Raw genomic sequence first — 17122 nt, 5'->3', positions numbered from 1 at the left:
ATGGTCTGTGGGAACTGTCCCAGCATTTTGCCCACGACATTTTTGACTTCCAGGTAATGTTTAATATCCTTGGGATTGATGGGCACTGTTTGTTGAATCCATGCCGACGAGCCGAGATACAATTTTTGTGATTGGCATGCACTCCATAAGAGATGGGAATCTTTAAGCATTTCATTCTTCATGATTTATTCTTGCTGTTGCCAGCTTGTGCCTGCTATGGTTGGGCTGTTTGCATATAAGGCGGCAGCACTTGTGCAAGTCTATAGAGACAACGAAGACCTTCAATTCATCTTTCCTGAGAATGCAGACAGGTCGAGTGACTGAATTCCTGGAACTTTATATAAAGACTTGACTACATTTTTGTTCGTTTGACGAGTTATATTCTCCCGAGAGGTCCTTAGTTAAACAGGTGAGATGGTTTACCTCTGCTGCTTTCTCTTGAACATATTTAGGGTAAGTCCAATATGTTCCCACTCACAATTAGAAATGAGATGCTACTTTTCCTCACTGATTTACCTATTTGAAGAAAGATATATCTCTTCTTTACTTGTTTTACTTTTGGTGCTATGAAGTTTGCTGTATTCCTCATATACCATTAACTTTTTGATGAAGGTCCAGTTGAGATGTGGAAGAACCAAGAGATCAAGCCTGATGAAGTCGAACCAAAGGGCCAGACGACTATTGGCAGAGCTTTGACGAGTATGGAATTATGCAGACCACAGCATTCTACATAAACACTCAAGTTGTCCAAGTCAAGATTGTGAACGTTTGCAATGTTTTCGCCTAGTACTTTAAATACAGAAGTCCGCGAAGCTATCCCTTAACATCCTTAAATTATCTGCATTGTGTTGTTCGAATCCATCCCTAGAAGTGGAGATGAATGGATGCAGGAGCTGCAGATTGATGTATATAACATGCATGTATTAATACCCTAGTTAGATTGAAGTTCATTGGCATGATCAACCACCCTTTTGTTGTGAACTGAAAATGGCTTGCAAGTGATAACATCAACTTGCTAAATTTGTTACCGTACCGATGTTTTTGCTACTACATTTCAAGAATGATTCAACTTCTACAGGGAATTTTTCTGAAAATTTGTGATGAGGGAGTGTTTGTTTTATACTTTATAGCTTTGTAGTTTTACAATAGATTTAACTTAAATAATATTACAAAAGATTAAGTATTTTTCGTGTAATGAATTCAGAAATTGGGTACTAAATTGTGAATGATATTATTGGTATATACACATAATGCCCGAGACGAGGCAGACACCCATGGCTTTGTCGTTTTCATTTTTTGTTTTGTTATAATTGTTCAACTCGTCTCATTCCAATTTTGTATATTTGGGAATAAATTTTAATCTCTCCAAATTAAACTCATTATTTCTCTATTTTCCAAAAAATAAATAAAATTACAGCAAAAATATAAAAAAGTGAAGTAGCCAAAAAATATCTCTAAAAACAAAGCCTCATTCAAACAGGGCTAGACTGCTTCGTTTTTTCCGTTCAATAAATATCCAGAGAATCAAATGCTTTTAATTTTCCATAATCATTCCTCCAATAAAATGAAGCACAAAATTTATAACAAAATGTTAATTATATTTTTACATTTTGACTTCTAATTCTTTTTTTTTTTGTCTAATTTTCTATTTTAACTTTACGAAATTTTGTATTTTTCTATTTATAATTATTTTCCAATCAAGTTTTTTGTCGAAAAAACATCACATACAGTGCTTCATATATGGTATTTTTCATATATGTACAGCTTGTGATGTTTTTCAGACAAAAAAATCAAATAAAAAAGTAATTGTATATAATAAAACACAAATTTCGTAAAATTAAGATTATAAGTTGACATAAAAAAAATTTTAACGGCGAAATGAAAAAAAAAGGGTATAATTCATATGTCAAAATTTAATTTACCTTAAAATAAATCTTAAAATTATTAAAATCCCATAATCAATAATTAGTAATAATAATTGCTAAAAATTTGTTTATGTAGTTGAATATATGACTATCCAAACACTAATATACCACATTCTTTATTATTCTTCCACTTCTCCAGATCAAAGTTCCAGAGCTCCCTTCCAATGGCGAAATCTCAGTCTCCAGTGTTGGTGGAGCCGGTGTATTCATCGGTGATTGCTCTGCTGATTATAGTCATGGCCTGCGTCGAGCTCTGCGACGCCGTCACCGTCGTCGATGTGTACCGCCTCGTGCAGTACGATCTCGCCGGCGTGCCGTTTGGATCCCGCCTCGCCGCCCTCAACCACCACGCTGGCTCCTCTCTGTTCTCCTCCTCTGCCGCCGGTGGCGCTGTCACTGATCTCTCCCGCACTGTGCTCATCCTCCCCGTCCGTGAATTGAATCTCACATTCATTAGAGGTCGCTGATTTGTTGCTTTCTTTGTCCGTGTTTTTAACTTTCTTATTTATCATTTTGAAAAGCAGGTGTGCACTTAATTTACGAGATTTTGACAGTTGTAGTGAGTGGAATTAGGTGTTCGTTTGCTTGTTCTGGGGAGTTGAGCCGATTATGATATTTGAGTAATCAAGCGGGAAAGGCGGTTTAGGCATTGCTTTGTTTGTGTGGGTTTTCCAAAGAAGCTGGAGGTTCTAGAAGTGGTGGTGTTAGATAAAAGTTAGCGTGAAAATTAGTTGAATCCAAACTAGTAGATTTTTCTAATTTTCTAAACCTACTTAAAATCTTCAAATTTCCCTAGTTACGACTACTTTCCAACTTTGTCAGAGTACATGACAGGGTGACCAGTCAGTGGAGATTGGCTTCATTATTGATTGTATTCCTTAGATTCTGACCAACAAAGTTCAATTTGGATTGATCCTTACACTTGCTTCCTTCTAGTCCTAACATTCCTTGGTATATATCTTTATTTATATATTGTTTGAATCTTTTGGCAGAATATATTGGACAGAAGAAGCCATTAGGTGGCTTATTGCTTCTACTTCCCCAAGTTTTTAATCCACAAAACGTCGATAGTGGGGGTGGATCTGATCATGATTCTGCAACCAAAGTCATCAAGGAAGTTTTAGTCGAACTGGAAAAGTTGCTTTTGCATGCAAACATCCCTGTGAGTGGAACATATTACTTCTCTTTTGTAATTGCAGTAAATGTTGTTGGTTTTATACTATGAAAAGTTTGCAAATTGTTTGGTGGACCTCTTCCTATGATTCTTTTGATTTATATTTTCTCCCCACTTCTGTGTTTAAAAGAAGGCAATGAAGCTTAAGTTAGTTGGTGGTTTTTGAATATATGCTCCTAAGAACTCAATCATGGTTTTTTTCTGTGCGTAACTTTTGGCTTATTTGGATTTCAAATGAAAATCCGATTTATCATTTGTCTTATGTTTTGCTTTCAACAGTTCTGCTTTCTTATCTGATAGTGTCATCTTATGTTTCAGTATCCTGTGTACTTTGGCTTTGAGGATGACCATGTTAATGCTGTGCTAGCTGACATCAAGAAAAATGATGCTACTGGTCAACCAGCGACTGCCACAACTGGCGGGTTAGTTGATACATAGATAACAATATATTTAGAAACTATACAAGTCAGAAGCACTTTAGCTACTCATCTGCTGTGCCGGTAATGGGTGTTGTATGATTGTTAATCAACTTCAGTTTTTTGTGTTCTTCTATCACTCAAATAGGTTCCAAGTTGAAACTAGAAACTGTCCAGTCAATCTTGTTAGGTCATGTTCCATTATGGAAGGAAGGGCTTTGTGCTGCTATTAGTTATGAACCATTATTAATTAATATAATAAGGACTGATTATAGTTACATATGGAGGTATCTTTCTCTAAATATTCTCGTGACTAGAAAGATCACCAAATTTGTGTGCATCCCGAAGTTGAATTCCCGTGAACCTGATGTTTGCCTATAAATATCAGCCGACGCAACATATCTACCAACTATAAGCAACTGCAAGAATGTTCAGGTGGCAAGTGTTTCCAATTTTCCCCCTTGGTTGTAATATATCATATTCTGCGGTATTCCTGTTTAAAGCTTTTGAATTCGGACTCGCCGAACCCTCCTTACTGACAGTTATAGAAGGCAGAGAAGCAAAGTTTACTTGTTTTTACATTCAATTGCGGGGCCATTGTGGAAGATAACTCTGTGCTTTTATGGGTTATCCAGTTTCACAATTCTACATATGTATATCTGGTCCCATTTTTTGTGGCTGGTTAGATGTTAAAATGTATATCTCCTGTATTTGATTTCACCATTTTTGGGCCTTCATATGTTGGATTCAAATTATCATGATAGTAGATTCCAAATTATGTTTCTATTTCTTGATGTGTTATAATTTAGAGCTACTATTAATTTGAGTAGCCTGTCTTGCACTATACGTACCATAGTTTATGCCTCTTCTAAAATGTTTCAGATACAAGCTTGTTGTTGCTGCACCAGAACCCAAGAAAATTGCTTCTCCTGCTATTGCAAATATCCAGGTTCTTCTCGTTGTTGCATCTTATTTTCAATTGGACTTACCGGAGTCCTCAATCTTTGGTGAATTTTGGTTGCATAATTTGATGGAACATTGAGCAATCTGTACAAGCTCAGGGAATCTATCTTACTGTTTCTGTACTTCCGCTTAAGTTTTTTGAAACTTGTCCTATATCAGGGGTGGCTACCTGGATTGAAAGCTGACGGAGACTCAAATCAGCTTCCTACCATAGCTGTAGTGGCATCTTACGACACATTTGGGGCTGCACCAGTTAATATCTTTCTTTCTTAAATTTGGTTGTGTTTTGCCACCCCAGGATCTTATGCCATCTTAATGCTTACAGGCATTATCTGTGGGAAGTGATAGCAACGGTAGTGGTGTTGTGGCGCTTCTAGAAATAGCTAGATTATTTTCAGTTTTATACTCGAGTGCTAAGACAAGAGGAAGGTATAATTTACTCTTCGTGCTGACATCTGGAGGACCTTATAACTACAATGGGACCCATAAGGTGCTTATCCCCTCAAAGGACTTACTCTCTGTCTTTTGATATATTTGAGGTCGGTATTGCGCCTGATTTTTGCACGTTGGACCTTCCTGTTATAGTGGCTTCGTAGTTTGGACCAGCGCTTGCGTGAGACTATAGATTATGCTATTTGCTTGAATAGCATTGGCTCAAGCAACAATGATTTATGGATTCATGTGTCAAAGCCTCCAGATAATGTCTACATAAAACAAATCTTCGAGGTTAGCCCTAAGAGGCCTTTTTGCACTGAAGGATCATGCTTGTCATCAGACAGCTATTACGTGCAATGCATGTTGGCTTATTTACTACTGGGTTCTTGCAGGGTTTCTCTAGTGTGTCTGAAGAGTTGGGGCTTAAAGTCGGACTTAAGCACAAGAAAATTAACATCTCCAACCCTCGAGTGAGTAACATCTTGTATCTAAAATTTGACACTTAAAATTGCTCTCTCTTTTCATTATCTTTTCTTTAAACTTAGGAGGTGCTCTAGTACCTACTCATATCTGCAGGGATTGGCACTGTTATGAAACTAACCTATATCAATTGTCTTTGAGCCAGCTGTTGGATTATTTGAACAGTGATTGAAAATGTAATTCATAGTGGCTTAGAGGCAGAGCTTGCAGTTTCCTTCTTCTCTCCACATGCTGCATGGGGGTTTGTCCAATGCTGTATGATAGGCCATTCCACTTACTCGTCATAGGATTTTCTGATCTTTGTTATGCTTAGCATGAGGGAGTGATGTCCTGATGTCTATAGTTGGGATTGGACTAGTTCCTGGTGGATAACCTTGACCAGAAAATTGACCACCAAGAACCTGTCTAAATTGCATACTTTATTGGTCAAGAACTAATTTTATTCTGTCCTATGATATTTCTGATTGTGCTAGTAACGTTTTTCTGAGAAGTAGTGTCAGACTTATTAGCTAGGAAAGATAAATGCCGATATCTTACTGTCTGGAAGGCATTTAAAATCTTAAGCCTATCTCAGACTGGAATAAGTTTTTGATGTATTTTTAGCAATGTGCTGCTAACTTGTGAAGAAACTTGGGTTGAAATATCCTCACAATCTTATGCTGTTCAAAGTGATTTGTTGACGAAAAGCAAGTAAAGGGAAGTTAGCCTTTCCCATAACCTGAAATTTGATTTCTGTTTTTTCTTCTATGTTTTTGTAATTTATTTTATTCAGCGTCTTCACTTGTGAGAGAAATAAGCTTGACCTTATTCTCATTATATGTTGGAAAAAACTTTCAGCTGCACTTTGGAGGAATACTTTATGGATGTCTAAGCATTGCAATATCACAGAAATAGGAAAAGAGAAAAGATGATTGAATGTAATTACCTTTATGTTTCAATGATGTATAATCAAACAAGGTACTGATCCTATGGTGACAATAGCAATGTCTCTGTGATTACAAATATTATCTGTGTGTCCAGAAAGATTGAGTAGAACAATTGTGTATGTTAATTTCCATTAAGATTAGTATATGTGAGCTGTAGGTTCTGAGTGGTAATTCATGATATTGCTGCTCTGTTATTAAGTCAACCACTGTTCTGATGAGGCTAAGCTGTATGACATAAGAAGCTTCCCTTTATAATTAAAACATGAAGGCGTCATATTTGTTTCTTTCTTTGGTTTCTTCATCTTCCTCTTACTTTCTATGTTTAATTGCTAAGCTGTTGACATATTCTAGGTAGCATGGGAGCATGAGCAATTCTCAAGGCTGAGAGTTACAGCAGCAACGCTATCAGAGCTCGCTGTTGCACCTGATTTTCTGGAAAGTACTGGAGGCCTGTCGGATAGCAGGTTGTAAATGGAAGAATGCTGAACACTCTTTTTTTCTTTTGTCTTTTGTCGTTTTGGTTTATTTGAGTTTCCTTTCTCTCTCTCTCTCTCTCTCTTTGTTGGTGCATGTGTGTGTGAATTATGCTATACCAACCCTGGTCTTCTCCTCTGCAGATATTTTGTTGATGAAGCTTCAATAAGTCGAAGTGTCAAATTAGTTGCTGAAAGTCTTGCAGTAAGATTTTGTAGTTCTTCCTTTACTCAAAATTCTTTTTTGGTTTGAATTCTGATTATACATTATTCTCAATTTTTCTAAGAAAAGTTTCTCTTTTGTAAACAGGGGTATATATATTTATTCTCAGTTTTCTAACAAAAAATTCTTTTTCTGTAACAGAGGCATATTTATGGCCAGGAGGGAAAAAGCATTGATATATTTGCAGATAATAGTAGTTTATCTTTAAATCCTTCTTATATACGTTCATGGTTACAATTTCTATCAACAACACCTCGTGTGGCTCCATTTCTTTCAAAAAATGATCCTCTTATCATGGCGCTCAAAAAGGTACGTTTTGCTATACTTGAGATATTATGTAGGCTTCTTATCTTTGCCAAACAAACCCGTATTACGTGATCCAAGATTTCTCTTGTGTATCTATTAATGTATCTTTTACTACCTGGATAAAGATTCCTAATTTATAGTTTACCATTCTGGTCTAATGATCCACCAGTGTTGTTGAACTAGTCCGTATTCAGTGATGTGTTAACCAGTGCCAAAAAAGAAGGCATGGTTTTAATCCCTTTTACTTGTTGCTATCGCGTCCTTCATTTTGTAGGAATGTCGAAATAACTCCACATCATGACCTTTACTTTGCATTTCTTCTCCTTGTAACTGGTGAATGTATTCATTGGTAGGAGTTAGCAGATCACACTGTTGAAGTGAGTCTACAACAGGAAGTACTTGATGGGATGTTCACTTTTTATGATTCAATCAGCAGCAGATTACATATCTATCAGGTGCCTATTAGACTCTTTCTTTTGTTTGCTCTGGCATATCAGGAAAAGATGCTGATGCATGTATAAGAACAGTGACGAAACTGATCAAAACCACCAAATTTTCTTTTTCCAAGTCCACATTTTCCTAAACTGATTGTTTATATAAGGAACAACAGATTTATGTTGTTATAAGAATAAGAAAAATAACCCCCGGCAGGTTAGGATCCATGCTGTTAAAAAAAAATTGTTCGTTCTCAGGATTAGAAAGCTCTTGCGGTGATCCCTGGCCAACTTACCATAATAGGCCAGTAGTGAGTAGCATCCTTGTTTTCTTCTCATTTGACATTGTCAATCCCTGGTGTATCTTGTAGGTAACAAGACCCTCATGCATTTTGTATCCCAAGAAACCATTATCTTCTCTTTGCAAGTGTGGCATTTGGATGAAATAAGCAAGACAAAGTCACATCACAATCTGCACAAGAATTCTTAAAGAAATGGATTCTTTGTGTGTCTATTAAACATTTGTTCTCTATTATTGCAGGTTGCAAGCGTGACCTTCGACTTGCTTCTGCTGCTGGTTCTTGGATCTTACCTGATTACTCTTTTCTGCTTTTTGATTATCACCACCAGGGTATGACTTTCTCAGTCTTTAGGCAAACCTCTTTATCTCCAGCCGTTTAGTAAATATTCAATATCTGAAAAAGTAGGATAGTAGTTCTGTTTGGGTATTTAATGCAAAAGCAAAGTATAGATTGTGCATGTTAAAGTTAATTTAAACTATAAGAATTAATAAGAAATCTAACCATATCACAACTTACATTAATTTCTCTTATAGTTCAAGTTGTACTAATCTGAAACATTTGTCCCTTGCGCCTTTTTAATCCTTCCTTATCTTGGATTTTGGTTCTCGAATTTCAACAGGGTCTCGACGATCTGATCAGTCTATTTCGTCGTCCCACCTCCCGCAAAGTGAAAACAGCTTGATTGTAGGGCTGAATATGTTCCCACCATAAGACCAATTTCAGTCTCAGCAGATGGTTTTTGGTGGATTAATGTGACATGAATCTTGGATAACACCTGCAATGGTCCCTATCTACGGTAGGCTCACAAAGCACTTGTTTTCCACCCTTCAAGTGTTAGTTTTAGGGGACAGATTAGCTGGCAGAAAAATTTTGCTTGATCTTGTAATCTTTCCGCTGCTCCTTACCCCAACGAATATAGAGCTCCCGCTGCAGTTCAATACTGAAAGGGAATTCTAACATGATAGATACTATAGTCAGGATTGTCTTGATGTCCATCCAAATTTGGCTGTGATATCAAAAGGAGATGACCTTTAGTAAACTCAGATTTCCATGTTTTTGACTTGCTATGGATTGACCAATTTACCTTTCATCAAATCAGTGCCTGCCTTATTTTAAAAAACAGGACCATGCACTAAGAAATCTCAAAAACTCTCAATGTTTTTTCAAGATAGTGCACAAATTTCTCATCGTACCAGTGCCCTTGGTGCTCATGACTCATTGTAGTTAGTAAACTCTTGTATCAAGTTCTCTTGACGTGAGGGGCCATTCCGCTTTGGACTTTACTTATGGCATGAGGGGCCATTCCCTTCCCCTATCCATTTTGAAACTGTCATCGTTCATTACCATCCAACCTAAATTTGGTGGGTTCTGTATCCCAGCCTTTAAAGGGCAAATTGATTTTTTCTTGCAATAGCATATACCTAATCTTCTAGCCACTTGTATTTCGTCCAGTTCATAAGGGTCGGAACACCAAAACCCAGAAACCAAAGATATTGGAGACAAAAACAAGATCCGAACTTCAAGAAACTACATCATCGATCAGCAGGAGTTGATTTCTCCCGTATCCTACAAGGCAGGGAGATATTAGGTGTAAGCACTACTTTGTAATTAACGGAGAGGAAATGCTACTGATTTGTCAGTTTGTAAAAGCGTAGTCTGTTGCCAAGTCAACCTTCTAACTAGATTCTATTGGGTTAAGTTCCTCGGTTGAAAATCTTCAACATATATATACCAGCAAACCCCGTTACAAAATTTTTACCCGAGTGATCAAGCAAAAATATAAACAATGACATCTAGCACAGCTCAACAAACTACCAGAAAAGACTATCACGGGCATTTTTCATATGTGAAATCAACTCAAAAATTAATAGAAACTCTATACAAAAGAAAAGACACATTTATAGTTTGCAAGGAGAGGCCTACACAATTTAGAGCACCTTCAACGAAGTCCCCTCTTATGAGAGGAAAGGCAGGAGATGGAAACATGACCAGCTATATTCTTCTCATGACTGGTGTGCATTCAACACTGCTCGGTAAACCAAGTCGACGAATTGATTGTCCTATCCAAACAAATACATATACATTATATTAAAATGAGAATGAAGTACGAAAAGATAAAAAAGCAAACCAAATTAAGAAAAAGGCCAAGTAACATAAAGTACAATGTGGAAAGCTTTAAAAAAATCTACAACAAAGTGACATGAACTAAATCACAAAATATGTTTTGAAACCTAGCTCAAAGTCTCCTAATACAAGACTTAATAATCGCCTCAGCTAAAGGGTAATAAACAACCAGACCTTGTCTGCACATGAAAGTCACAATATCGAAACCTAAAGAAAGCATTTGCTCCATCAAGTTAAGTATCCATTTGTTTATGGGTGCAATACTGCTCCAGAGGAAGCCATGGCGAACTTTTGGGCATGTCCACAGTAACTCATAACAATGTCAACAACTACGAAAGTACCTTAGACTAACTCAAAAATCATGCATCAATAAAGACTCAATTGCTGCCATGACAGGTATAAAAGGATCACTAGTGCAAATATGTAGATATCAAGTCCTTGTCGATTCACAGTGGCTTATGCATCTTGAAGTGCTTCTAGTAACATCGTGATGTTTATTTTACAGCACAAAGCTACAAGTTTGTTAGTCTTTCAGATAGCTGGAAGAAAAATCAGATGGATGCATCACATGACTCTATAACATAACAATAAAACCTATAATGTTCTTTTCTTTGTCCAGAAGAGTTTCAGTCTCCCACAATTTAACAAGACTCATTCTCAGACATTATTTTTGAACTATGGTCTGTATAAGGATGTCTTAAAGAGAAAAGAGCGGACTTCCCCAATCTGGAGTTCCCCGACATCAGTGCCAATCAGCATGTGGAATGTATAGCACCCATGCAAGAAGTGGGAGGGAGGATCAACAATTGAATTTGCCATTACACGATTGTCAAGCCATTATGCAGCTAAATATTTTTACTAAAGTTGAATGTTCTAACCAAATTTTTTGAGGCACAAACCAACTCCAAGAATTTTGCATGAACAAGAGACACTATCAATCGAAGTGCATACCTGAACGAGCATTTGAATTGCTTCCCGGACTTTTTCTCTGCTGATAGCTGGCCCATAATTTGGTGTAGGGACTGAAGTCGGAGTGAGTGATGGTGGAGGTGTTGGTGGTGGAAATGGCTGAAGTAAAGGTGCACCATAAGGTCTGTGTAGATTTCCAGGAGGATTTAGCGGAGGTGCAGTTGGCATAGATGATGATATGGAAGGCATAATCAGAGGAGCTGAGGAAGGAGGTGGCCCAAAAAAGGATGATGGCTTTACCAGATCAGTTGAATGCTTTGCTATAGCATTGGGTTCAGTGCTGTCAAGGATAGATATTAGAGGGGTAGAAGCAGATATATTAGATGGTTTCTGGGCAGATGCTAACGTGGGCAAACCAACATTTTGTTGACGAGAAGTAGAAATAACAGTTCCAGAGGAGTGGTAAGGCTGAGCAGAAATTGCTGCATCTGGAGCACCTCCAATATTCATTGCAGTCTGCAAATATTTAATTTTCCATCATCAAGGTCATGAAAATTGGGGTAAATGATGCCAGCATCAAATGCCATTTAGCTTAGAATTAGTCAAACAGAAGTTAATAGATCTGCAGCCAGATTCAGCACACATATTGGCAGCAAAAATATCAAGAATTTCTTAATGGCCATCTAGAAGAATCTCATGTCACAAAACCTAAACATTACTGTAATACTTGAAAGATGTAAAGCGCCATGCAAACTTAAGATGCTTCATCACTTAAGAATCTGATAAATGCTTACACATTCGTGAAATCAATTGGAGCTTCAAATTGAAAGCAATGGAGTACTAAATATTCCCCAATTGCCATTTATCAAGACCCGGACTAAATCTTCAGGTATGCTCTACAACATTGGGTAAGGGGAAGTTGATAGGACTAGTAAAAGGGAAAATGGGAATTAGGTTGAACTTGATCATGTGTTGCTTGGTTAGAGACAATAGTTATAAGCAATGAAAAGAGAGGTAAAACTGTAAACACGGGGTAATTTTTATCGAAGTCTTCGAAAAATTTCCATCAATCTAATTGTTGCCTTTCAATACATAATAGGCTCAATTACACCTCTGAAATTACACTTTCCCTAAGAGAAGTTTTGAAATTACACTTACACCCCCTCCAAAAATTTATTGTTTACACCTTATACCCATTTGTTAGGATTTGAACTAAAGATGTTGACATCATCGAAAAAATTATATAAATTTCCAATTTTACCCTCGTTCAACATTCCCATCTAATCATTTTGTACTTAAAGGGGGAAAATCTAATGATATTAACCTCACTCCATATATATATATTTTATAAGTATAAAAATGTACAATGTTAAATGAGGGGCAAAATTGAAAATCTATGTAACTATTGTTTGCTAACATCAGCATCTTTCGTCCAAACCCTAGCAGAAGAGGTCAGGTGTAAACGGAGAATTTTTGAAATAGGTGTATGTGTAATTTCAAAACTTCTTTGGGGGAAAGAGCTGAATTTTTAGAGGGGGTCCAAGTGTAATTAACCCTACATAATCATAACCTTGCACAATCTAGACGACTCATCGGCCCACAAACTTGTATGGGCCTGGATCACAAATCACGGCATAAGTTGCTAGCTTAAATTTTGGGTCAACATTACTATAAAACATTTTCAACCACTATCATGGTAAATACTAAATACATTCCTTTCTTCCTTACAAACCTTGCCATTCATAAAATTTTCAACCATGCACTCTCTTGCAGGGGGAGGACAAGCTTCCCGACTTTCTACATGCATTTACACCATAAAAAAATATTCACATTCATAAGCATATGTAAGTATCTTTGAACTGCTCGACCACTCTGGGAAGCAGAATAACAATAAATTAAATTTTTTTATGGGTACCATCTACAGTGAATGCCTTTAAAATCATCCTAGTAATCCCTGATTAAATTCAGATTGTGCCTGGAAAAAGGAATACATACAAAATGGGTGGCTCTGCAGTCTAAATTTTTGCCATCCAAAATGAATTCATCCAAAGTCAGAAACTAGAAAAGTAAAGTGACCATACACTGAAGAAGTTCACAAAGGAAGGATCATCAGGAACATCTGCGACGTTAGGGGTAGCAGAAGATGGTGGCTCTAGAGGACCATCCATTACCGCAAGTGTTGGAACTGCTTCAAGTTCTTCAAACTCGCTATAAAAAAAACAACAAAATGTTTCTTTGGAAAGGAACCATTCCTAGTGTAACTAAGAAAATTTGTTTTCTGCAAATGCAAAAGTCAAATCTTTATGTCCCTGTGTAAAATGCATAAGAATATTGAATAGAAACATTAATCACAAGTACATAGCATCCTGCCTCTAGATAGTTGTAAAATTGACAGTGGATCACATGTCTAGTTAAAATTATTGACATATAAACAAATCCATCTTGCCACCTGTTCTGTTTATACAGAACAATGCAGAGTTACAGAGTACGACTTAAAAGGGAAATTACGATGGCTTAAGTTGTATCTTGTGGTCATTTGATCAACTTGAAAAGATAGGGGATAAGTAAAATGCGAGATTACAACCCCTAGAAAATCAGAAGTTAATTTCATGAACATTTTCTCTAAGAATGGAAAACAGATATCAGCATGAAGGTTGGATAGGAACAAAGGTCCAGTGAATTAAATGCAAGACATGTTTTCTTGTTCTGTTCCTCTGACTCGAGCTGAAGCAGATCTTTTTTATGAACAAATTTGAGGAATTTAGTGATTAACAGGGTTTGACATACGAGCTAGACCAAAACACATAGCAAACAAGACAGATCAAGAATGTTATTCTGTTTTCTTAAAATCAATGGTATCATAACATGGCCACCGCACACTAATAACTTCTCAACTATATTACCGTGTTGCTATGTCTCGCTAATATTCGGCAATTTATAGACACAAACAAGAATTACCTTTTGGTGGAAGATACTTTTGACTTCGTGGGCACCTTTGAATATGCATTAAGTATCCTAGAAATAGAAATTATAGCATTAAAATAGAAGTTGAATAAGGAAACAGAATTTCTAGGCCAACCAAATTGGCCAATACAAAAATAGAAGAAAAATATTCAAAATTTACAATATACGAGAACAAGTAAACTCCAGCTGCATCCTTGTTTTTGTTGACGTAAAATTGTTAAAAAATGGCATCCACATGGCAATAGTTGTTACAAGGACAAATGACTTGCAGTGTCAACCAAACTACCAACATAAGTTTCGTACATGGAGTTGAAAAAAATTTATTTCAAAGATTCATATTATGTTAATATTGTATGGAAAAGCGACCACACAAGTCCTTGAAATGGCATTTTCTAATGACAAATGCATCTATCTAATATCTGTCTAATTTTTTTCAGTTCTATTCATTTCATTTCCACATAATTTCGGTTAAACCACACACAATAAGCTAATGTTATTCTCTACTTTGCAATGGTATTGTGCCCATGAGATCTAGTGCCAATAAACTATTAAATGTTGCTAGTACACTCTCTCATATGACTCAACTGCTCAAGTTAGTGATGGCCACTGTCAAAAGAAAATTCATAATCAACATAATAAACATGAAAGGCAGGGCAAGCCACAAACACAAACCCGTCATTTTATGTATTCCGTTAAGTAGGACTCCCCATTCCATTCACAGAGTTCATGAAAAGCATCATCTTAACCTAAATCATCTGTGTGCCATTTCTGACACAAATCACCCTCATACAAAAAATACAGAAGAAAAAGAAGATCAATAAATATTTATATCTATAACCACCAACCTGCTAAATAGATTTGCAACCTCTTCACATTCACGTGCATTGTAGAACCATATTCCATTTACCTCCTGAGACGCATTTCGATATAATAAATACGGAACTTGCACTTCATACTCAAAATCTCCCAAGAGATTCTCCACCAGATTATCTGCATAGAACAACAAATTTAGACCCCATAATATACATGGCATGATATGCTTTAATAAATTGCATGTTTTGACGAGATTTGCTGTCTGAATTATTTACAGTCTATTTGGATCATGTAATGAACTTTGTGGATGTGAAAGTGGTTATTTTCCATAACAACATTTATATACATATAGCATAATAGAGAGATCTTATCCCAAAAAGTCAAACATATCAGACCCAAATGAATAAGAAGTTATTCTCTTAGTTTCACAGATGCTTCTCATTTTCCTTCTCAGGAGCTCTGTCCTTCTCATGCACTAACAAGGAAGAACCTCGCTCCCGAGAAGATGTTTCAGGGTCCCTTGGTGAATGCAACTAGTCTTACCACAAGTAGCTAAACTCACCCAGACTTGCTCTACCAGTCATAAATGTAAATGTTCTGTGTAGACTATATTTATGTTGTATAGTAAGATTGGCATGAAAACCAAAATTAAGGTTAATCCGACTGCGTGTACAGAGACCTAAACAAAGTAACCTGATTGCTATGTCTCCTGTTAACCATATCTGTAAAAATCCATATTCAATAATAAAAGTAAAGCAAACTTCATAGAATCCATTAGGCCCAAAAAAAAAAAATGTTTCTCTCAAACTAGAGGACAACTATTCATCAATATCCCAATAGCAAATAACTGAACAAAATGTAAGAAGTTGAGTGACTAACCAGTGTTCCGACGATTCATTACTATAAACTGGAACCGCGGTTGTGTAGTCCTGAATCGCACGACCACCAATCGATTATATAAAACACACATAAAAAAAAAGAAAAAGAAAAAGAAAATGCAGAATTCCCACAAAGTTTCCCCACCCCAAACCCAAAGCAACATAGAGTAAGTTCTCTGAAATCTGAATAGCTATGTTTCAATCTCAATTAATTAATTTAGACCAAAAACAGAAAGTTTCAGAAGCCCAATAGAATAGAGCCCTCACCTTTTCACAACAAAAAGGGAACCCTCCACATCCTTCCGACTCTGCCACCAAAATTCATCACTGGTTAACAGTACAAACCAAAAGGAAGAAATTCAAATTCAATCAACACGTGTCTACAGGCCAAAACAGGCATACGACACCACATCGGCTATAGCATACCCATTGGCTAGTGTCGATGTTAAACTCGTAGAAGGTGACATGAGCGGCAGTAATGAGAATTTCCTCCACGAAGGGATCGATTCGCTGCAGGACCGTCAAATTCAGCACCTTGGTAGTCTTCTCATCCAGATTGGGCATCAATTTCCCGTTCTGCGTCATCTCGTTTGGCCACTTTTCTCCCTTCCCGCTGTATGTATATATCTCTCTAATCTCTCTCTATTATTGAGTAGTGTATGTGTATGTAGAGAGAGAGAAACCCCTACTAAATTATTATTCAGTAGAAATAACAGCACACTCGCCCCTCTGCTTTCAATACTTATTCATCATCTGGAAGTTGCTAACATTGATGGACCCCTCTCTCTCCCCCTCACTATATATATACATACATACACACACACATACCTACACTATTTAGCATGAGAGAGTGAGTGGAGGTCATATACGTCATTAGAGAGGTGGGGAAGGGGCTTCCCAGTCTTTGCATATTACTATGAATGGAATGGAAAAATACCATAGGATGTGTTTCACTTTTAATCCAATAGTTTACGGGCTTAATACATTTAATTCCATAAAACAAGTACTGTAGCATTTTTTGTCCTATAAAATAAGATTGTAATACATTTCTTTTCATAGTATATAATATTGTGACTTATTTGGTCCCATAGAATATAAAATTATCTATATTTTACGAAATCAAATGTATCATGATTTGTATCTTATAGGACCAAACTTTTGTCTGTTTGACCAAAAATGGTATAATATTTATCATATAAAACTAAATGTACTAAACTTGTAAATTGTGAGACAAAAAATACAATACACCCTATTATGTGGAACTAAAAGTGCAATTTCCTAGAATTGAATTGTAAAAATTCATATATATTTTGATTAATAGGGGAATATTATAATAGTTAGTTAAGAAAATAATTAGTTGGTGAAAATCGGAAAGAG

General features: G+C 36.5%; 3 protein-coding genes across 5 annotated transcripts in view; 2 read left to right on the top strand and 1 right to left on the bottom strand.

The window, feature by feature from the left end:
- Positions 1–1101, top strand: part of LOC105170041 — a gene marked incomplete in the record, with an annotated part of 3206 nt that extends 2105 nt beyond the window's left edge. The window contains 2 exon segments of the mRNA XM_011090631.2: positions 205–409; positions 613–1101. Coding sequence (XP_011088933.1) covers positions 205–324 — 120 coding nt within the window.
- Positions 2024–9124, top strand: LOC105170040 (nicalin-1-like). The gene is made up of 14 exons (XM_011090629.2): positions 2024–2384; positions 2918–3087; positions 3418–3521; positions 4398–4464; positions 4638–4730; positions 4804–4968; positions 5064–5204; positions 5306–5383; positions 6671–6783; positions 6937–6997; positions 7157–7324; positions 7675–7776; positions 8297–8386; positions 8677–9124. Exons 1-14 carry the CDS (start codon positions 2090–2092, stop codon positions 8737–8739), a joined length of 1710 nt encoding a protein of 569 aa, XP_011088931.1. The 5' UTR covers positions 2024–2089; the 3' UTR covers positions 8740–9124.
- LOC105170039 (mRNA-decapping enzyme-like protein) lies at positions 8809–16552 on the bottom strand. Of its 3 annotated transcripts, XR_848468.2 has the most exons (9): positions 16172–16551; positions 16013–16053; positions 15747–15796; positions 14900–15044; positions 14049–14105; positions 13172–13298; positions 11133–11606; positions 9995–10117; positions 8809–9623 (listed from the first exon to the last, which is right to left on the bottom strand). XR_848468.2 is itself a non-coding variant. In XM_020696680.1 (8 exons), the coding sequence occupies exons 1-8, from the start codon at positions 16210–16212 to the stop codon at positions 10061–10063; spliced, it is 1011 nt and encodes a 336-aa protein (XP_020552339.1). In that variant the 5' UTR covers positions 16213–16552; the 3' UTR covers positions 9765–10060. The 3 variants fall into 3 exon arrangements, 2 of the variants coding, with proteins under 2 accessions (XP_020552339.1, XP_011088930.1); XM_020696680.1 differs by lacking the exon at positions 8809–9623 and having other exon boundaries at positions 9765–10117; positions 16013–16072; positions 16172–16552; XM_011090628.2 differs by lacking the exon at positions 8809–9623 and having other exon boundaries at positions 9765–10117; positions 16172–16550.

Source organism: Sesamum indicum, linkage group LG9 (genome assembly GCF_000512975.1).
Source record: "Sesamum indicum cultivar Zhongzhi No. 13 linkage group LG9, S_indicum_v1.0, whole genome shotgun sequence".
In the NCBI taxonomy this organism is placed as follows: Eukaryota; Viridiplantae; Streptophyta; class Magnoliopsida; order Lamiales; family Pedaliaceae; genus Sesamum; species Sesamum indicum.
Note: the sequence above shows the minus strand (reverse complement) of the source record. Positions and strands in the feature narration are given on the sequence as shown.